We start from the raw sequence: 23042 nt of genomic DNA on the forward strand, positions 1-23042 counted from the left end.
TCACACCGTGTGCTCCCAAATTCCCCCTCTGCCTTCAGACCCATTTGCTGTGCCTCCCAGCATGTGTGTCTCCCATCAGCCTGGTTAGGCGCCTTCTCCTGCCCTGCCAGGGGCTGCTGGGGAGAGCTTCTGTGTCAGAGGGTGCTGCTGTGCGGGGCTGCTACACTAGATGGAGCGGTTGTGATGCTGAGCTGCAGAACCAGCCTCCCTCCCTGCAGAACCTGCCTTGCTCTCTCTGTGCCGGGTTTCTGCCTGGCTCAGGCACCTGCCCGCAGCCAGAATCTGAAATACAGCCTTGTACGTAATGTAGGGAGTGAGCAGCAGCAGGTTGCCCTGAGCTGGCTTTGCCTGGTTTCTGCTCCTTCCCAGAGGAAGTCACAGCAGGGTCTTCATTAGTTTCAGTGCCTAAAGTGCCTTTAAAGGCACAAAGCTGGAGTGGGGTGGGATGGGGGTGGTGTGTCAGCATTTTAAATTTCCTCATGCCCCTTTCTCCCCCTCCTTTTTTTTTTTTTTAAATCCATAAGATGTCTATTTAAACAACACAAAATGTTATTATCAGCCATTGCTCTTCCCTCAATCAAGGTAATGCTGCAAGCTTGGCATTATCAGTCATGCTGGTGAAATTGGATCTCCCTGCTGTATTGATTCTGATGTACTTTGGTCAGGGCTTGTGGGCTCTGCATTGATCTGCCAAAGAAACTGCTGAGGAGTGGGGGAGCAAGGTCTGTTGTCTGTGTTGTTTGGGAACTAACAGAAGCTCCTATTTTTTGCCAGCAGCCTGTTGCACACTTGGATATTGATTCATTATGAGGGAATCTGGCTTTAATTAGCACCAGGTTTTCCAGTATTTGTGCAGAGTGCCTTGACCCCAGTAAACAGCCAGTCTGCAAAGGCAGACTCTCAGTCTGAGTTGCACCTTTATTACATAGTCTTCTGAGAAAGAAATCATTAAAATAATTGGACTAAAATTTCTGTGTGTGCTGGACATGACGTACTATTTTCTAAAGCAAAATTCAGTTGGATCTATATAAAATGTGTTCAGAAATGCATTTAGGCCTTGACTAGCATTGTGCACTGAAGTACCCTGATGGCTTCCTGGCCTGGTGGACATTTAGATTTGGTACATGCAGCTCTAAGGGCAGATGCAGAATCCCTAGACTAGACTGAGGCTGAAAATATTAATTCCTTCTTCTAGCCTGGAAATTCCAACATTGGAAAGACTTTCCCCAGAAGCCTAAAAGAGAGACATCACTCATTCTTTCCAACCTCAAAACAGTTTTATTGCAGGAAAAATCTTTTGTTTTCCTTTTTTTCTTTTTTCAATTTCTTTTCTTTTATTCTTGGAGGAGGAGGGCCTGATAGATTTTTGCTTTTAGAGTGTATTTCATGAAAAATAACCTCACAGGAATGTTAAGTGGTTCATATACAATTGATAAGTATCAAAGATATCATCAAAGTTTTCATGTATACCAGTCCATCTGCAACAGAAATTTTTTTCTACATGAAGTAAAAAAGATTACAGATAGTAGATATATAACTAAAAGTAAGCTAAAGCAGTTTTCCCATGACATATCACCAAATGAAACATGAAAAGAGCACTCTTACTCACTTACCAAAACATTTCTCTGTTATTTATTCAATACTGCCTGAAATGATCATAAAAAGTGACTCAGTGAAAAATGACTGTGTCATTTGATAGAATGTAATCCACGTTTAGAAAATTACATCTCTAAGTCCTGGCCATCTCCCACATATATGTGCAGATGAATATGGAGAGAGAGGGAGAAACTTAAAAAAAAACCCAAACAAAACCTTTAAACAGCTTTTCTCAGCCAGGTCCCAGGTGAGTACAAGCCTGGAGCTGCCACACTCCTCCTGCCGCATCTGAGTAATCATTGCAGCACCTGCCAGACTGAGGAGCCAAAGCTCCTTCACTCCACAGTATCCACAAGAAATTCTTGGTGGGTTTCAGCTCCAGTGGCTCAAGAATATCTGAGATTGCTGCAGGTTTTCTGAAAGCTTTAGGGCAGGCTCTGCTGTAGAGCAGGGTGCTAGAAATTCTTCATTCCTGGACTCTGTGGGAGATAGCATCGTGTAATTCCATCCAGGTCTTGGAATGTGTAATTGATCATATTCTTATGTCAGGATGAAAACCACAGTGTTTTGGTTGAGTTTTTTTTGTTTGTTTGTTTGTTTTTTTGTATGGGGTTTGTTGTTGTTGTTTTGTTTTGTGGCTTTGTTTGTTTTGTTTAGGCTTTTTTGTTGGTTGGTTGTTTGACTTAAAAATCTGTGGGAGATTTATAGCAGAGAATCTTCATGTCCTGACTAAGCACATTAATGTTTATCTATTTCAATTGACATTTCCTTTATAAAATAGAAATGTAATTATTAAACTTGTCCTGTATTTGTGGACTAGTTCTGAAATCAATGTCATGGAAACATGGCCTAGATGTTATCTTCATGAAGTAAGTGTACAACAGTTTGATAAATTGCTCTCAAAAATATGTATCCATAGTTTTCTGTCAGTCCAAAAGGGCATCTCCTGCTGGATCTTTCTTGAGGCAGTCCCTGGCCCAGCTCTTACTCAATGCTTCAGTTCTGATTTGAATGTAGGATTACATAATATTCTTGCAAATCTTGTAGCTATTGCCAAGCCAGGAAAGTTGCAAGCACTGGAGAGGATATCACTGGGAGTCAAAATGCTCTTGACAAATTCAAGCAAAGAGGTAAAACAGCTTTCTGTCAATTGATATACTCCTCCTTTGGTTTGATTTTCATATAAATAGGGTGCACAAAGAAAGCATTATCAAAATCCAGGTAAAATTCCAAGCCACTTGAGAGGTTAATCACTGTCAAGTAATTTATGTCCAATACTAAGTTTTTGCAAGGATTTAAAGATATTTGAAAAACTGCTTTAGAGAAATGCTGAAACTAACCACAAGAAATGTACTATTTCAAGGCTTCATCAAAATACTTGCAGTTTGGGGGTCTTGCCAGACTTGAAGGCTGCAACCTGAGAGAACAAGTAGAGAACAGAAGAGTTGTGAGATTAAGACTGCATATGATTGTGCCCTTTACCCACACTGCTGAACTGAATGCAAATTGGAGGAAGGAAATTGTTGAAAGACAGCACACCTGTGCTTTAAAACCACAATGGAAAATGGGGAATCAAGGAGGAAACAATCTTCATTGTAATCCCATTGTCAAGGCTGACCTCAGAAACGAAAGAAAAATACAATAGTAGTAAAATAATTACCTATTTCAGATTCATTACATTTTAATAATCAAACCACTATTAATAAGGTAAATAAAAATATTTCAAATACTTTTTGTCAGCATCCTTCTATAATATTCTCTTTCTTAGCGAAGGAAAGAAGCCTAAACTTCTCAGCACCCTGCAATGCAAAGAGCAGGGCAACATAGCTCTGAAATATTCAACCACCAGCTTTAGTGAGCTTTTTCTTCTTGCTCTCAAGAGGGCACCTTTCCCTGCAGGATCTAAATATGCTCTCCAGGCAAATTCAAGCATCATGTTCTTGATGAAATGTTGTTATTTTTAGAAATAAAAAGCAACATACATAATTTCCCTTCCTACCCCTTTGTTGATGCTTTTATGGAAAGACCTGTGTTCAGAAGTTAATTGCAGCATCCCAGATTGTGCACAAAATAGGTACTGCAACTGCCAGTGGGTGCTATTGTAAGGGGAAAAGAAAAGGAACAATGCCATACAAATGTCACTTTGGGGTTCTTTTTACATCTTATTCCCACCCCAGGAAAAGGGCACTGACTTGCTTGCCACAAAAGGGATTAAATGGCCTTGCATGACACCCTGGGAAGGCATGCCTTGGTGAAAGGCATGTTACAGTAACAGGGTGTTTTGGGTAACAGCTAAGGAAGGAGAGAAACTTCAAATATGAATTTGCCATGTGGATTTGACCCCTTTTTGAACTTTCACACAACTTTATGTGCGGTTTCACTTATGATGAAAAACTGACAATAGAAACAGAAATGTCTTCAATTTCTTCCTCTGTCAGTACACCAAGTCTGTTTCCCAAAAAGAGCAGGAGTCAAACAAAAGGGCATCATTTCACTGTTAGTAGCACAGTCTTCTTCAGCTGGTGTTCGGCCATAGGTTTTCCTCAGGGTGCATTTCCAGTTCCCCTGGCTTCCTTGTTGCCTCTTTGGTCAAATTCTCTGGCCTTTCTGCTTTTCTTCCCCAGATATGCACACTTCTGTGCAAAGCAGCCAAGCAGTCTGAGCCAGATTTACAACATGTTGTTGATTTCATTGTAGTGCCCCTTTCAGCACGGGAAGTTTTTATGTTGTTGTATAAACAGTAGTTTATCTTCTGGCTCCATGCTACAGTGGAGTACAGTTGGAGTTTTGACTCAGAATAAAAACTCTTGGGATGCTGAGTTATCAGCATTATGACCTGAAACAACTCCACGGTTTTGCTTCTGCTATACTGGCTAGCTGTGGCCTAACAAAAGTACAGCCTATGGTGACACAGAAACATCGTGAAGTGGAAAATATTCACCTTGTCTATTCATTCAGCAGAATCAAACTCTTTCTAATGCATGTTTTCCCAACACCTGCATGTGACACATCTCCAACTTGCCAATTTGCCTGAAGTACTTTGCTGATATCAGCTAGGCTCTGTGTTTGTCACACACGTTTTACAGCAAGTTCTGGCAAGCATACTAGCTACCAAACAAGACTAAAAGAACTGGTGTTGTTAATGAGCTTCTGCAGGTAAAATATGTGTTGTATAATAATAAAAATATACTCATCCTTTCAATACCTTTGAGGTGCATCTGGACATCTGTTGCTGGTATTAGAATATCACCAAGCTGCACAAGGTAAAGTGGTCCTCTGTGTGGCACCTAAAGCAGTTCAGGACAGGAGCTGAGCAGAAGTCAAATTGACAGACATTCCTGTAATGGACCAGAGTGCTGAGAGTTAAGTCACGCATACACCAGCAATCAATTCACCACACTTTAAGCACTTGAAGAGGTGAAGTCAATCTCTGGCTGTTAGTGATTTAAAAGAAACATCCTTTGGTGTGAGTGTGAGGCATCTTGTACAATATCTGGAGCTGTGATTCTAGTCCAGCTGGATCCCTTGAGGAGGTGGATCATGCAGACAAAGTTCTCAATCATAAATCTCTCCCTTTGAGTCAGGAAAGAGCAGGAGAAATAGATATGGAGAAAAAAAGATGTTTTGTTTCAGGGGTCTCTACTGGCAGAACACAGACAGATCCCATTCAGGCATGCTGGGCACTCTTTGCAGTTACACAGCCCATTCAGCTTGAGCTCCTGCCAGTGAAGGAGAAAAGCAATCATTGCAACTCCATGGAAACCCAAGGACTGAAGTAAGAGTAACCCTGAGCTTGAGGAGATGGGATGTAATTCCATCAGACCTTGTAGAGATACTGATTGCTCATGTGCGTAGCATAGCTTGGGCTGTGGGTATGTAAAGCAAGTCCCTTCCATGTGGAACAGAATTTGTGATTAATTAAGTGAGAATGCAGTCCCAATATGGTAAAATATAGAGTAAAATAATAGATAAATATAGAGAAAGAGACATTTTTAACAGTTATTTAGGAAAACATGCTCAATCAGTGTTTACACTCTGCTTTAGTTAGGCTCTTCTGCCATTCTCCTTTCCAACTATTGCAGAATATCTGGCAGCACCTAATAGTGGTCCTTTATTTGATGGTCACTTCTGGATGATGGATTTTACTTCAATAATGTGCACTATGGAGTTCAAAAGCAATACAGGTTAGTGGCAAGATCTATATGATAACAGTACCAGGAGGGAAGAGACAGCAAGGTAACAAGCTGAAGTGATATCTCTCTGTAGTGCATCTTGTCAAGTGTGTCCTCTGATTCCAGTTTATGTCTGCTTGGATTTGTGTCTCAAAAATCAAGTTACAAAACATTAACCTCCAAAGAGATGGTCAAGTTTGTCTGGCTAAATGTACAGTGCATTGTGTACAGCACATGACTGCACATCAGCAGTTGTTTGTCAGCCTTTGGAGTCTGAAAAGCTTTTTCTTTCTTGGTATTCATTTGTTCATTTTCCTAAGGGTGGCATTTGACATTTAAGTGATCATTATCTAGCTCTTCCTTCCTAAATTTTACTTCAGCTGGGAGACAGGGTTAAGACAAATGCCAATAAATGCAGTCTCCTATTCCATTGCCTAAGACTTTATTGATGTATTTTCACTCACACTACTTGGAACAAACAGAAAGACCCTAGAATCTTCCCTATCCCTAACATAAATGTGGCCACATGTTTTATGTCCAAAGTCCTGGCCTGACTAATTGGAAGTTTTGCTGTTGGCTTCACTGTAAGTTGGTATCACTTCAGATCCTCAGACCAGGATATATTGTCTTTCCTTGTTTCTTTTTCTTTACTGGATTATCTGTCAGCAGATTTTAAGGGAAAATATAAATAGAGCCATGTTTACGCCTTTCAGTGAGGTTGAAGTCACTCTCTTTTTATTGTACATAAGATTGCAACAGAAAAATCTACAGAAGACACAAGAGGAAAAGTGGAGGGCAGACGGTAAGAATAAAGTTCTGAGATAAGGAGTAGGGTAAAATGTTCTATAAATCTATTGTATGCAGTCATTAAGGCATGATAAAAATCTGACATTTCACTTCAGCAAGGATAATGAAGACTGACCTTTTTACAAGGATTCATGGCACTACTGCCAGAGGGGTTATTAGGTCTGACTTGTGTGATACAAGCCCTTAAATTATGACCATTAACACTTTTGTTGAGCTCAGTGATTTGTGTTTCATCCAGAAAGACATCTAGTCCTGATGTGATGACCTCCAGAGACAGAAAATCCACTGATAGCCTTGGTAACTTAATCACATTTGCTGTTGCAAAAGATACATGTTTTTACTTGAACATGCTTAGTCTCAGTTTTTGACCAGTTTTTTATTGTAACTTCCACTGACAGAGTAAAAGGCATTTTGTTTCTTCTTGGTGCCCTGGCCCCAATGACTCAAAAGTGTGTTCATTTTTCACATTGCAGTAGAAGGCTGAAGTAGTTTTGCTTGTTGTAAAACAAGCCAAACGCTGAGATGGAGCTGTCACCACAGCAGCCTCAGTGTGACAATGACAGAGGCAAAGTGGGACCCAAAACTGGCTGTCTCTGCATGCACAGCTTCAGCTTGGCCCCTGTGGAGCAAATCTGTGCTGAGACAAACACTCGATCTGGCCAAATATTGTAATGGTTTCAGAACATTTAAAGATGTTACTAGATTTCCAAAGTCAGAACATTTTGTAACAGGCTCTGTAATTCTCTGGCTCAGGTGTGAAAAGCCTACAGCTCATAAAATGGAGTTTGAGTGCGGAATTATTTCTGTGGACATGTGGAAGCGAATTTTTTATTCCTTGTTATAATAATATACTGAGGATTATAGGAGCCTGATACCTTAAAATTACACTTTAAAATTCCTATTTTGAATATTTTCCTAAAAATTCCTATTTTCAATACCTGATTTAGCTTAGCATTCTGGGTAGCAAAGGCCATGCCATGAGGTAAGGTTTTGATTGGAGCTCATCTCTGTTTCCATAGGAATAGTAACTTGTTCCAAAGCATTTGTTTGTGATATTTAAAGAGAAAGGGAGAGAGGTTATTTCAGTTTGCTTGACAGAATTCATTTATGTGAGCAATATGTTATATTAATGCATGAACACCCACGCCAAGCACTGTAAATGGCTGCCCAGGGCTTGTAGCCTTTCACCTGGAACACTTACCCAGTTTTCTGACAGAGAGGAAAGTACATCTTCTGGACCTTCCCAAATCATAGCCCTAACCCCTTTGGTAGCCATTTGCCTTTCAAAGTCATTTCCAGTTTTGGGAGACTTTAAAAAGCAAACAGAAAGGCACATTTTGGTTCTGACAGCAAATGCTTGGCAGCTTGGTGGAAGATGTGTGGCAGTTTCAGATCTACAGAACTTCCCTCTGTAGCAGCCACCCTTGGCTCTGCACAAGCTGGTACATGGCTGAGAGTCTGACTTGCAGGGAGGGCAGGGCACAGAGGAATAACCACAGCTTGGGTTGTGTGTGATGTGCGCTCATGAGAGGGCAAGACGAGGGAAGAAGGGCAAGTGATGCAGCAGTAATGGCTGGCTACGAGGAGGATGGAGCACAGACAAGTCTGAGGCTTGAGGCATTTTTACCAGCATGTCAATTAGACCTGACTCTGAGTAGATGAAATTGTTTTCTGAAGGCAGACAGCCTGCCAATAGCTCTGAGCTGGTTTAATAGTAGTAAAAATGCTTGAAGCCGTTAAACATCTTGTTTGTGAGGCCCCCATCACCAGCTGTGCAGACATGCTCTCGGTGACACCAGCACATAGTTAATATATATTTACTTTTGGCCATGCCAGGCACAATACATTCAAGAATATCCAAATCCAAGAAATCTTCTTAAGATTTCCAGGACCGGGTAGGCAGTTAGGCACATGCGAAGCCTCCATAAAGGAATCGGTGAGAGAGCTATAGAGGAAAAACTTGTGTTTATTTTTCCAGGTATTTCAAACTAAACACGTACCATACTGCTTTGTAGAGATGAATTCACTAAAATCCAGGATACAGAAAGAAGGTTACCATTTCCGTAAATAATGAAGTATTTAGAGATGTTTTTCTTGTCTGTGCTTTTATTTCCTGCTGACCTGCCTTCTTTACGATATGCTGAAACCGATTTCTTGACCTGTCCCCATGTCCCTGCTTTCCCCTTGCACTTCCTCTGTCTCCTCTCACTCAGCCCTGCCACTCTCTCTGCACCGAGCTCAACATACACCCAGGCCCTTTCTGCTCCTTCTGAAAACCCATCTGTGCTGTGAAACTCCCCACCTACGACGACCCCATATTGCTGTCTCGATCCCACTCTCTACTTGTTTTCTCAGTTTAAAGCTGTTGACTTCAGAGGTGCTGCTTCTCCCCTTGCAGCTTCCAGCAAGAGTCAGAGCCACTGCATCTGCCCAGGCTGTTCAAGGATAAAGTCTTCCTGGGGAACAAGAGGCTCCTGCTGTTTGCTCAGCAAAACAAAGCACTCCCTGCACTTACAGCTGGTATTAACAACGTTTCCCAGGTTGAACTGGAGCTTCTTCCCAGGAAAGAGCATCCTTGTAACTGTCCTGCTCTCAAATCCTCTGCCTCTGTAAGGCAGGGGAAAAGCTTTTGGCAAAACCTTTTCCCTACACTGCTGAGAAATGTTAGTGAGGCTTAGGGAAGGCTTCTGCTAGAGATTGCATCTGCTCTTTGGCAAATCCTCAGCCCCTACCCAGGGAAGCCTATTCCATGCTTACTGCCCAGCATATCCTCAAGAGGTTTTTCCTTTTGCCTAGCAATTTTCAAGAGCGTGCCAGAGACGGTTTTCATACACATAAAGCCTGAAGAATGTGTATCTAGCAACTCTGTATTTATAGATGTTACTAATTCTGGATTTTGGTGCAGTTCTTGAGGACCAAAGCCACATTGTGACAAGCATCAATCTCTGTTACTGAGTGAAATACTGGGATATGTCTGTAGCTTTTGCTGTCATTCCCTTTCTTTCTCAAAGTGTCCTTCCTTGCCTCCCAGTGAAACCACCTCACCTTTGGTGACATGCAATGTCACCATGGGCAGGCACTTCAGAGAAGGAAATACCTTCTGGAGGGCTACAGAGCCATTGTAGTCCGCACAGCTGTTGCCCTGGGGCTTGGTGGATACTTACAAGAATTGCATGAAGTTGTCTATTTAGAGTATTGACGATGACTATTCAAACCCACAGCATCTAAAAACAAGTAGAGCTTATCCCAGAGACACCTGCCTGATGATTTCTGTGTGGGAAGGAACTGACACAGTGAAAGGGAAGTGAAACATTTTGCCCGAAATGGCATCTCACAGAATCAGATCTTTGCAGTGACAAATGTGCACTGAACAGAGCCAGATTTCACATTTTCTAAATGTGTTCTTAGGCATCTCTGTCATGACTGGAAACACCACAGCTGAAGCTGTCCATGGATTCTGCAAGTTTGTCAACTCTAAGTGTTTTTGATGGCAGGGCACTGAGGTGTCTGTTTACCCTGATTTCTCTATTTGCTGCTTACCTGGGCAGATTTCTGTGCCTCTGTGAATGCTCATTGATTTTCCTGGCAGGGAAATGTCATTGCCGCAGCAGGCTGTGTACATCAGGTATATTGGAGAGCGGGATCGTTAGGGTTTGTGTAATTAGCAGCGCTACTAATGTACCCTGCAATGCTTTCTTTTCCAGGGGCTGGCCCTGATTATCTGGGTTAGTGACTTCATCGGCTCCTTCATTGCACTGGGGTCTCACACGACCTCCAGTGTGTTTATCCTCATGGCTGAGGTGTGGGAAGCAAGCACGGTACAAGCCCTTCCTAGGTCAGATGTTGGAGGAGCCTGCACAAAGTCAGGATGAGCAAGGAATTGAGCCCAGGTCTATAGTGCCTGTGGCTGAAAAAGACTGTTAGACTGGACAGCCTCACAGGTGAGAAAACCAGGATACACTCTGGTGGAGTATGAGATTTTTGCAAGATGAACAGAGCTTTGCACCTGTGCAGATCTGATCTTCTTAGCCCTTACCTAAAATTGTCTTTGAAAAGACTGAGCCATTTTGGTGTCATGCAGCTGTGTGTAGTGATGGGGTTGCTCTGTACTCACAAATTAAGTAAATGTATGGCTGAAGTATATGTTTATTTTACTTCTAAATAACAATCACATTCTCTTTGTTGAATTCCATCTGTTATCTGTAGCTTTCTTTCTCCCATGTTCAGTCAGGCCAACATTGCTTTAATCCTGTAACAATGGCATCTGATTATACCCATCTGTTGATTTCTATGCAATAATCTAATTACCTATAATTTTTTAAAATCCACCCTAACTCACATATTTTGTAAGGCTTTCTCTTTTTTTAAGTTCCCTGGTGAGATACTTTCTGTTCAAATGGAGGAGATTTACATTCACATGTCGTATGAAATTTCCATTTATAGTTAGCTTTCAAGAGTTAATAAATTCCAACAATAGTTAATTTCATTAACAGCTCTGTCACACAGCCATAATGAAACACCCAATCTCAATGCTGTTGCAATTGGGGCTTCCCATACTCTAGCTAGCACCCTATAATCCTGATCCTTAGCTGACATGAAGCTGTGAATCTGAATTCCATGTCAGGCAGGGACCTGGGTACACATTCTCCTCCTCCAGTGCATCCTTGGAAGGAAAGCTGTGCATGTGGGCAGGAAGGAAGCTGTGGTGTGCTCCTGTAGGTCTCCTCATCTGTGTGACTGGGGACCAGCACCCTGCAGGACACCATGCAGGCACCACCTGCCCTGCAGCTGAGGTTCAGCCATGGCATGCACACTAGGATTGCTCTGCACATAGAAATAGTCACTGTCTGGAGCTCTTCACTTCCTTGAGGTCTATTTAGGTGCAGCTTTGCATCGTCCTCTGGGGTCTCTGGCAGGGGGAGTTACCCAGCTGTATTCCCCAGGCACAAGGGCCAGGACTGGTTTCCTAGAGCTGCACCCTTGCCTGGTGGCCTCTCAAGTGCAGAGCTCCCCATTTCCAATTTCCAGTGAAACTCAAAGCAAACAAGTTGGATTCAAACCAACCTCTCTTAGTTTTAGTCAGCACAAGATATTTGCGTACTTGGTGGGGTTTAAGATATCTGTCCTTCTGCCCTGCAGTGGCTTTGTCACCATCCCACAGTGCTCTTTGAGCTCAGGCACGTGTAGGATTTGCAGTTCTGCAGAGCCCCATCTCCAAACCAAGCCATCTCTTCTTTTCACGCAGGCAGCTTGCTGTTCCCTTTGTTGGCTCCATAGTAGAGCAGTAGCATCCTAGCACAAAGGCACAATCCTCTGCCTTTCTCTCCTGAGCAGTCTGCCAGAGCTGCAGTACATCCCCTAGCTCTCTCCAGGGCTCATGGGACTTTAAAGACACACCAAGACCCTGCACTATTTCTCTTTTCTGCAGAAACCCAGCACTCTAAGGCAGCTCTTTCCCACCCAGGAGCTGGAGAAAAGTGCTTGCCTTTATCAGATGGTCATCACACAGCCTCCAGTTTAGTGCTCCTCTGCAACTAGATTTCACCAAATGCACATTAACCAATTACCCAAATTGGCACATTAATCAATTGCCATTAACTGATACAGGATCTAGCAAATGAATAAGCTCCTTACTGGTCATCTTTAACCCTTTGTATTAGTGTGGTTGTAGCTATCTGTGGCATGTACTAATGCAACATGCTTATGCTAACTTCTATTTTTTATAAGCTCTTCATAAGCCACTTATAAATAGAAGCTTAATATGAAGTGTGACAGATCTCTAATCTTTAGTCTCTCCTTAGCCCTCCAAGCGCTTCCTTTCTGGAAATACAAAATATATCCAGTGTGCCCTAGATATTCTCCATTCTTGCTGATGATTTTAGCTCTCAGCCATTGATTCTTTCCATTTCTTAATCAGTGTAAATAGATCACGGCTGCAACACTCTTTTTATTTAAAGTTTTAAAAGATGGATTACATCAAAAGGACATTTAAGGGGTGATGAATAGAAAATATATTTTGTTGCTCATGTGATGCTGTGAGGCAGAGGGTCAATATAATGGAGACATAAAAAAAACTGTATTCCTTCTCCATTGCAATAATGAGGATTAGAGTGAATTATCTAATGGAAGGTACGAATACTGAGAAAATACTGTGCAGCATTTATGAAGTGTCAGTACTTTGTGGCATTCTCTTTCACTAAAGGCCATGTGTGTGATGGTGCCCCTGTCACCACTGAGCAAACACTGTGGCACAAAATGCCTAGTGTAGGGTTACACAGCAATCAGTTCCAAAGCAGGGGATGAAACCCTAATATCCTGGTACAAGGGAATTTTCATGAGTCTGTACTTTGTTTGTTTGTTTGTTTACTTCTGTGGGCGAAAAGCTTGTTCTTCAGAGTCTCAGGTGATATGGAAAATTCAGAATTAATACCTCTTCATTTCAGCATGTCACTCAGATTTTGCTGAGCCCAATCCCTCCAGCATCCAGTGTTTTTTACTTTGACTTTAAAAGAAGTAAAGCCCTGTAGTTACTTTTCACCCTTTCCTTCCATTCAGCTTTGATCACTATAATAATGTATGTTTCCAGGCAATTAATATATTGATATGCATTCACAGATAAGCATATCTACTGTGTTTCTCAGAAAAAGGAGAACACCTGATGTAGAGAACATCAGGTGCAGAACTTGCAAGATTTAAAGCACAGACAAAGCTAATGGCTCAAATTGTAGCCTAACCTAACACTTTGTCAGCCACAGATTCCTCCCCCTTTTTTTTTCTCCCTAAAACTTTTGCTGTTGCGTCACTGATAAATAACAGCCCTTTGCTCGGTAATAAATCCCTTCTGTATTTAAGGTTTTGCCTTCCTACCCATTAAAGCTCTCCTCGTCAGCATTACTTTTACTTTTCAGAAACAAATATTCAGTATTACAGCCTAGGAGTTCTTTTGTTTTCCCCCCATGGATGCAAAACCCTGGGGGATTTACGTATCTACTTGATAGGCTCACACAATCTTAATCAGCCTATAATGGAGCTAATGGCTGTTTGTCATCCTTGGAGATATAAATTTCCTGGTGATGTCTACTGCAGTCAGTACATGAAGTATGCTCTGACTGCCAGCAAGGTCTAATAACCAGGAGAAGGGCAGCCAGCTTCATTAGCGAGCCCGAGACCGTGCCGGCTGCTTTTCTGGGGAACTGTGCTTTTTGAATGCCGAGAGGGAATAAAGGGAATAATGGACAATACCGGTAAGTGGAATAAAACAGATCCTCATTCCTAGTGCAGCTCCGGGGTTCGTCTGTATCCTCTCTCACATGCTGCAGGAGATGTGTTTCTTTAGCCTCTGTGGCTTCTTTCTTTTAAATGTCCTTTATTAAAGCAAATCTTTATGTCTAAAATGTGACACACTTAAGTTGTTAACCCCTTAACAGTCTGATTTTTTTCTGCTCCGTTTCCTGGAAATGTGAACCTAAACTGTAATGTAGGGTCTGCCTTTTTAAGGTATTCAGTGTTATTTTGGAAGCTATATGCAGGAAATGTGGCAGGAAGGGAAAATGCCTGTACTTCAGAAAGAAATATCTCTCACAGTTTGAAATAGGTGTGGATAGGTAACTAATAAAGCTAACAAAAAGTAGATAATGTTTAGCTCCCATCTGTCTCATTTTAAGCTGGCTCTGTTTTCTCTGAATAATGCCTTACTCTCTTTCATGTTTGGTACATAAAATACTGAATATATTTGCACTTTTTATTTTCTTTGATCTTCCAACTTTAGATCATGCATTTTCATCCCAAATAATGCACTTCACCGTTTCTAAGGAGGAGCACACATCATTTACATCGGTGATGAAATGCATTATTTGCATTCCCCTTTTGCATTACCTTGTATCATGAGGAAGAGAAAAAAAGAGAGTTTTTTGGGACAGGTATTTTGCATGCTGCTTTAACTGCTGGGAAACTTGAATATGTCAAGATCTCACAAATTTATTGGTACTAATGCAATATATATTAGGAGTATCTGCAGTAGATTCAGCGCCCTTTGAAACCTGCTCAGCTCATCAGATTTGTCTAATGTTGACCTTAAAAGTGACAATCACCTCTACAGCGTGTGTCAAGGATTATTTTATAGTAGGTTTCGGTGATTTTTGGGAGGTTGTGGGTGGTTTGGTTTGATTTTTTTTTAAATAGTAGAAGCAAAACTCTTGCTTATGTCTGCTAAGCTGTCCAGGTCATTCTCAGCTCACATGTATCATTATAAACTTCTGTGACAAACAGATAAAAGGGTCTTGCTGCCTTAATTTCGATAAAGTCCAGGGCCAAAAAAAAAAATTCTAGAATTTAAAATGTAACATCATGGAAAATTACACTGCCAGCATATAAAAAAACCTGGCATGGTCCTAGTAAAATGTTCATTTCTGGAAATAAATAAGATTAGCAATACTCTTTGCACTTGGTTCTTTGGCTAGCTTTTAGGAAGCCTTAACATAATAAACGATAATGACTTGTGTTTGATATTGCATGACGAGGCAGAATTTTCTGCTGGAGGAGAAGGATTCCTGCTCTCTGACACAGAATGTCTGTGGGCAAGAGATACTCTGGCAGGCAGAGCTGCTAATTCCTCCAGGTTTTTACACTCCTCAGCATCAACAACTAACAGTAATGGAGACTTGATGGAGATACCACTTTAATCCAGCTAAAAGAATCTGTTCTGGAATGAATCATATTTATTTAAAGGCCAGTTTTGGGGGGATGAAGAGGGAAGATAGTGTCTGAAAACCATAGAAACAGATTTTCTTTTTTTTTTTTTTTTGGTTGGTTGGGGTTTTTTGTTTCATTTTTCTGTTGTTTCTTGGTTTTTGTCCAAAGGAAGAATCCAGTTTGGTTACTACCTGAAAAAAGTTAAAATAAGTAAGACTTGATCCCTGCACAACTTACCAGCTATTCTCAACACTTTTTACAACATTAGTTTGCTGAATAACTCCAGATATTATTTTTCTCATGCGGAAACAGTGACTGATGCTTTCCTTTTGTAGATAACAACCTATATACCATTAAAATTGGTTAAAATAATCCTTTCAGACAATAACTAAAATCTAGTTGTTAAAAAAAAAAAAGCCACGAACCAACCCAACAACAGAGGAAACCAAGCCATATTGAAGACATCATGGCAGGGTTTAAGGCTGTGATCCAGTTTCTTCCATGGTTACCACTGATCTTCCTGCTGCCTGTGGTCAGCTTGCTCCAAATTCCCAGAGGGCTTCAAGCCCCACGTGGGGTATGGACACCCTCCCTTCTCCAGGCAGCTCTTCTAAGAGTCCTGCCACTTCCATATTTTGGAAAGTTTTGGGAAACAGTGTTGGGAAAAGGTTTTGCCAAATGCCTTTCCCCTGCCTTACAGAGGCAGAGGATTTGAGAGTGGTATTGAGAATACATCATTTCCAAAGAGCCCACAGGGTGCTGGGTTAACACAGCTAGGTCTGTAGAGGAATGTTTGGGGCTCATGATCCCTAACTGGGATGGCAGTGTGGGGAATGTGCAGCTGAATACCTCTGTATGTCTGTCCTGTCCCTCAGACATCTGGAGGGATGGGAGAGTACCCTTGAAAACCCTTGTGGTGTCATTGGGGCACTTATGAGATCAGAGAGCAGCAGGATTATTTGCATGCCTAAGCCCAACTGCCTGATCAATTTGCTCTTCAGCAGTCTGCCAACTAAAATGTAAACACACTGATGTATATAAACTGGATACCTGCCCGAATTCTTCCTGGAGAGATGCTATTTCTGGCAATACAGAACTGCAGAATATTAGCAAAGCTGCATGTTTCAGCTACTGAGTGTTAGAAATAACAATTTAGTGTCAGTGTCAGTGAATCAGGCCTCTGTTATTAAACTCATCAAGCTGCTGAAGAGACTTTAAAAGTCAGACCATGGATAATTGTTGGGCAAAATTCCATCTTCTGCTCTGCATAACAGAAATATCTCTGTAATTCATCACTCTTCTCTTCTGCCATCATTAAAATTATTTTCAGGCCAAAACTGTCATTTAAAAAGATCAGCGTTGCTAATAAGTCACCTGCGTACATTTTTAGCTGCTATGGTTAATGCCATTTTGTGGGGTTTAGAAACAATGTGTTCATTTTAAAAGTCCTTTCCTTTAAGTGTTAGATTGCTCTTATTTTTATTCTGTGTACCGAGACAACTCCACATAATTGTTGCCTCGTGTGTTCTTTTAAAAGCCTTTCCTGGAATAACAATAAAATATTCATCCATCTGTGTAGGGCACAACAGGACAGTTCTAGTTGTGTTTTTTGCCTATTTTGGCATCAGCTGTTTGTGACAGGCTGTCTGCAGGTATCCAGACATAAATTCAGCTGCAAGGCTGCCTGCTGCTCTGGGCAGGGGAGGGCAGCCAGCAGCCTCCACTGCCAGGTCCTGGGCTCCAGCTTTGCTGCACACATCGACTTTGGGCCAACACATCAGGCCTGGGGACAGCAGTGATGTTACAAAACTAATTTTTAAAAAATAGGAAGGTTTGGAAATAACTTGTGGGGTAGAGCGGGGGGGGCAGGGAAGCAAGTATAAAACCAGCAAGAAACTTGGAGTGGCAGGAAGAAAGAAGCTGTGGAAACAGAAGTGCTCCCAAGCGATGCATTTGGGGGGGGGATTTCCTTTAAGGAGTGAGATCAGCAACACCCCTTCCCCCAGAGCTCCTAGTCAGCTGTGTCCTGCTCAGACAGGGATCTCACCTTAAAGCAGACAAGTCTTGTGCACCCATTCTTACCAAGAAGAATGCCAGTGTGAGGTGCCAAAGGCCTGGGGGAGGAATCTCATGGGAATGAATGGCACCGTAGTGAGGTCCTGTGTCATGCATACCATATCAGCAGTGAACAAAACCAGGAGGCCTTGTTTCATGTTTCTTGGGGATTTATATGACTTCTTTGCACTTGAAATATTATTTTAGCAGTAATGAGCTAGCTGTGGTTAATTGTTACCCTGAATGTAGGTTCTGTAGCTGTGGCTGCAGGCCATGCCTTCAAGTAAAAAATGCGTTTTAAAGGGATTGGAGGTCTTCTCGGTTGTATAGCCCATCTCTGAGTAATATCCAGTAGCAACATCAAACTTTATATTTGAACTATAGTGAAACTTAGAGCTTTCCACTGAGGTGAGAATTTAACTTTAAGCCTGAAATAATGTGGGATGGGAAGGACAGCAAGTGACCAGTTTAGCCTTCTGCATGACATCATGTATTCACAGGAAGGGTAAGAGACACAGGAAACCATTTGTGGATGGAAATTCCCTTGCTTTTGAAGTAAGTAGTCATTTTTGTCTTTCCATAAGTTAATAGGACCTATTTAGCACTCAGTAAGACTGTTGGGATTGAATGCTGGTTGAGGATTTGACCTTACAGACTCTTTGTTATGTCTTATCTGTTATTTTGAGGCAAACAGAGTACATATTTCTAAAATACAGAGGAGAAAGAAAAACAGGCAGAAGAACAAAACTGGGAGGGGGATTTCAGCTTATGATCCTGATTTCTCATCAATTCATAGTGTTCAAAACCCTCTGATGTAGCTGAGCTGATCTGTGTGCAGAACTAGGCTAGATAACAATCTCAGTGAGTTGTAAGGTTCATTTGTTGCCCATAAAGGGCTCTGAAATCCTCTGGCCACCTAAGGCTTAAGCTGTCTGAATTGTCCCTATGAATTAGGAAACCCATTAAACAAAACCACTTGCAATGGAGACGGCAGCAGTGTCACCACAGGTCTGTGAGCCCTTGAGACAATTCCCAACTCCAGTGGCAAAACCAGTCACATCCTTTGGCAGCTTCTGTTTTGATCTTTGATGGTGCCTTGTCCATGTTCTCCCCAAGTGTGAAGGTGTTTTTAGAGGGGACAACAGTACCTCCTGTCTCTGTCCCACTCTTATGTAAATGGGGCTATCCATGCCGTGTTTCTTTTATTGGTCCATTTGGCATGTTCTATAGATCACAAAATTGCCCGCTCATGAGCAATAAAGTAAAAAGCAATAAGCAACTCCTTTATACTACATTGTGTATTCTAATTTGCCTCCTATTTTCACCCATGCCCCTGGTTGAAGTGAACACTAGTGTATCACAGGTCACTGTCTGCCAGAAAGTTGAATTTCTTCTTGTTGTAATTTTAGAATTCTATTCATGGCTTATTGCCCCTTTACCCAGGAGTTGGCATAGTGTGCTTATAAATCCATGACCTTGGAAAACATTTCTGTGAGGATTACATTTCCTTGTGATGCTGCTGCTCCCTGTGTTAATTTCAAGTCTCTATACACATAGCGCATAGAATGACTACACAGGAACTTGCACTAGAGGTAGCCAAACATCATGCAGCACCAAAATGATGGAACACCTTCTAATGTGGAGATAGTCCACCCACCCTCCTTCAAAGGGTTTTCTTTAGCTAGAAATGCTGTGGTTCCACTGTGCTGACACACACTCATGATATTTCAAGCAATGATTCCAGTTGCTGCAGTGCTTCTTTTGGAGAAGCAGCATGAACTCTAGCTGGTTTGGAGAGATGGTATAACACTGATTTTACTTACAAATAATTTATTATTCTTTTTTTGTGGTAAAAGCTGGCAAGCATCAAAGCATCTGGTTCTGAGTTCATGCCTTATGTTTACATCTGCTGGTTGTGTGGCATTTTTGGCCTGCTGCCTTTCAGACCTCTGTTCTGCACTCTGGATCACCACTGCCACCTATGGTGAAGAAGCAAGTGCTGTGCACAGAAGTAGTAATCCAAGTTTGAGAGGCAGCACTTCTCCGTATGCTTCTAGCAAGGATGAAACCAAAATTGCAGGAGCCAATTATTTTGACAGTACAAGAAATCAGTGCAGACAAGTAAAGGTTGTGTTAAGAGGCACTGGCACAAATCATTCCAAGAAAACCAGCCTGTGTTCCAAGGGCTTTGAACCCCAAAACTGAGGGGGCTGGAAGAGAGTGACTAGGGGGAAAGCAAGATTGCATGATCAAAGAGCTGGTGGCTGATAACAAGGATCTAGTCTGCTGCTGTTTCACCATCATTCATTGTCTCTAACAGTGAATCTTTCATGAAATGTGATACTTAATTGTGGGGTGACTTGCAGGGGTATTTCTATGGGCTCAAAAAGTAGACTGGATGGAATTTTACCAAAAAAATCCTCACTTTCTCTATTTTTTTCCCTCCCTTTGTCTCACTATTTAAGCCTTTTTTATATTTTCACATAAAACGTTTACGACACTTCTTCCTGAGGTATAATTGGAAAATGTAAGTAGCTTAGGACTATAAGAATACCCAGCAACCTTCTCCCAGCAGACAAATCCTGAATAAAACTGCTGAGTTTGTGTCTAATCATTCTTGCTGGCAAGTGGGGCCAGGGTGGGCGTGAAGGTCCCCAGGCCACAGCAAGTGTCCCCAACTGGTGCCCATGGAGAGGCAGGATGCTGGAGAAGATTTGGCAGCTGGAATTGTTATCCTGCACCCACAGAGCTGTGTGTGCCTGACTCTGGGCACAGCGCCGCACCAGAAGGGATGTCCCATTTGCTGCTGAAGATGCAGGAAGAAGGAAACAGCTGTTGTCATCTTATTGCAGAGGTTCCATACTGTTGTCTCCTTATTACAAAAGTTTCATACATTCTTGGTGTTTTCTCATGGTCAGCTCCTCAGAGCACTGACTCTTCTTCACAGAGCAACCAAGTGACTCCAGTTCCCTTCTCAACTAACCCCCCCCACTCTTTTATAGCACTCTTCTTCTCACTGGTTACAGCTGTGGCCTGTTAAAAGTCAGGCCTGTTCCTAATCTTCGATAATTGGCCGAGCTGCAACTCCTTAGGGGTAAGATTACTTTCTACACTATTTTTATTTTCTTATATTCTATCCCCCTACATAGCCACATCAATTTGAACAGACCTATCACCTTGACTGCAGATACTGGGAGGCTGCTGGGGTTTGTATTGACACCTGTACAGAAGCATCCTCTCCAAGCACCCTGGGGGCAGTGGTACCAGCACAGGAACTTCCTGCAAAGCAGACAAGAAGGGATGACTTGTCTGCTTTCCTCCCAGAGGAGATAAACTTAACCCAGGCTCATCAGCAATGAGGTATTGAGTTGCTGGAAATATATGAGTCAAATAGTGGACCTGAGTGAAGAATTGGGTCCCTCTTAACATCCCATTTTCAAAGAAAGCAAAAGTCTAGGAGAAAATGAATTGTCCAGGGCCAAATGTTTGCTTAATTTTCTTTGCAGCACTTTTTCTGTAATGTAGCTACCAGAGATTGCTTATTTTACAACTTATTGTATGGGAAATTCCCTTTAAATGTATTTCTGAAAAGCAACAGAATATTTCATGATAAAGTCAACCCTATGTCTCTGTAGAGAGGCAGGCACAGTGGGAGACCATCCCAGAAACAATTTTTTCACCCATGGCTTGACCATTGCTAGAAGGCATGCACAATGTAGTTCCAACAGAAATATGACAGCAGCTGGTATTTCCACAGGAGACAAAGTTGTGATCGATTCATCCCAGCTCCAGCTCCTGCTGACTCACAAGTCCCTTCTGTCTTTCTCACTGGGACTTGAGTGAGTCCAAAAAACAAGGGGTATTTCATTATGGAGTCTTGCCTGGTAACCATGTGGAGAGATGAACTGAAAATATGGCGATCTCAGGCATAAAATTTGTGCTGCTGGGAGTTGTTTATTGACATTTAAATCATAGTTCAGCAAGACTTTGTTATAGCCCTACTGTCAGGGAAAATGGTTTGTTGATGGAAGAAGCCTATGGAGCTCATGACTGTGATTTTATCACAAAAACAGACTATATATTTTAGCTGCTTTTTTTGTAGCTGCAGTTGTTGTATGCTCTCCTTTTTCTTCTCTTTTCTGTTTCTGTTTTTATTGTTTAATATTATTAAAATAACTAACATGACACATTATTCTGGTTTAATTTCAAGTGAAATTTGGCAACTTCTACCGGTGAGATAAGGTTTAATTGCTCTTGGTATTTTAAAAAGAAATGCAAATGACAAAGATATTAAAATGACAAATTATGACAGCTCACATAACACTTTTTACAATGGTTTTTTTCCATGCATTTTTAATACCCAGAATAGTCAGCCTTAATACTACCATATTTACAATAAATCATTATTCTAATGGAGACATTTTGCTTTGTCAGGCAATACACAATCAGCAGTTTTCTATAAAGAATCTGAAAACTGTTCAACATTAATTCTGTGACACAAACTCATAAAAGCCAGACAATTTATAAATGGGGCCAATATGCTGCCCTTAAATTGGGATATTAAGGAATAATTAGAGCACAGTAAGGGCAGGTTGCCAAACGTAACTTTCAAATCCCCCAGTTTGTGTCACTTAGCACAGTGATTGTAATGTATTATGTACCTTCTGTAAGGCACAAACATGCATTTCCTACAAAACAGCTTAAGGCGCCCATGAGAGGTTGAAGTAGCTGTTTACTTTGGCATGAGTGGATTCAAGAGGCATAAAGCACCACAGAATTTAGGAACAACGATGGCTTTGGGGTTAAAAGGGAAATGGGAAGCCATGGTAGAATTTGCTTTTCTCAGTGTTTCTGCAAAACTCAGCAATGGGGTGTTTTGTTTGTTTGTTCTCTCCTTTGGTACCCTGTGAAGGCCGTGTCTGCTCTGGGTGACAGGAGGTCCTTGAGGCAGCTCTGAGCATGTTGGTGTGGTGTGCTGTGGTGTGCTGTGGTGTGCTGTGGAGTGACGTGGCGTGGCGTGGTGTGGTGTGGTGCCAGCAGACATTAATGTGAGCCCCTAAAAAGCACAGCCACACCAGCACTGGGGGCTGGACCCCGACTGGTGATCCAGCTGGGGTGAGGTGGGATGCAGGGTCTTACACCTGCACAGCATCCTGCTCAGGACACAGCTGTTCTAGTTCTAGGTCTAGTTCTAGTTCTAGTTCCAGTTCTAGTTCCAGTTCTAGTTCCAGTTCTAGTTCCAGTTCCAGCTCTAGTGGAGGATCTTTCACCACTGTGCTGTTAACTGGTGCAGACAGGCCTCAGAGCCTACCCCTACCCATGGGGTAGGTGCTATCCACCCTGATGAATTACCTGTCTAATTTAGAAGCTGGGAAAGGTTACACAGTGACATGTGAGGGTATCTTGGCAGTTCTTGAGGTTAGATAGTCTAGGTAGTGGGGAAAGAAATACTTTTTTTTAACCTACAAGTGGGAGGTTCTAGGGCAAAAGTAAATGTGATGAAGTCTTGAGCAAGATTTTGAGGTCCCTGAAGACGAACAATTCACTTTGCAGCATCTGAGGGTGACAAGCAGTGCATTATATTATTATATTGTCCCCAAAATAATGTAATATCCATCAATGTTCCTTGTTTTAGCTGTGGATGTTGCCACACCGAGACAATTCTTTAACTCAAGCCCTAAAGGAGATGAAGTAGCTCTACACAAAGCTCTTCATTTTCAC

The 23042-nt window shown here is 41.8% G+C and overlaps 1 protein-coding gene and 1 long non-coding RNA gene across 4 annotated transcripts in view; one reads left to right on the forward strand and one right to left on the reverse strand.

Moving 5' to 3' along the window:
- Positions 1 to 23042, forward strand: part of PHACTR2 (phosphatase and actin regulator 2) — a 135794-nt gene that overhangs the window by 15109 nt on the left and 97643 nt on the right. The window contains exon 1 of one of the 3 annotated variants that reach the window (XM_005490252.2): positions 13425 to 13819. The exons of the other annotated variants lie outside the window; for them this stretch is intronic. Within the exon in view, the coding sequence (XP_005490309.2) occupies positions 13807 to 13819 (13 nt within the window). The 5' untranslated portion in view covers positions 13425 to 13806. Of the gene's footprint in view, positions 1 to 13424; positions 13820 to 23042 lie in introns of those variants that run through there. 3 annotated transcript variants of the gene reach the window in all.
- Positions 1630 to 13921, reverse strand: LOC141728554 (uncharacterized). The gene is made up of 3 exons (XR_012579614.1): positions 13818 to 13921; positions 4802 to 4934; positions 1630 to 3013 (listed from the first exon to the last, which is right to left on the reverse strand). It is a non-coding gene; the product is annotated as an uncharacterized LOC141728554 (long non-coding RNA).

This window comes from Zonotrichia albicollis, chromosome 3 (assembly GCF_047830755.1).
Source record: "Zonotrichia albicollis isolate bZonAlb1 chromosome 3, bZonAlb1.hap1, whole genome shotgun sequence".
NCBI lineage: Eukaryota > Metazoa > Chordata > Aves > Passeriformes > Passerellidae > Zonotrichia > Zonotrichia albicollis.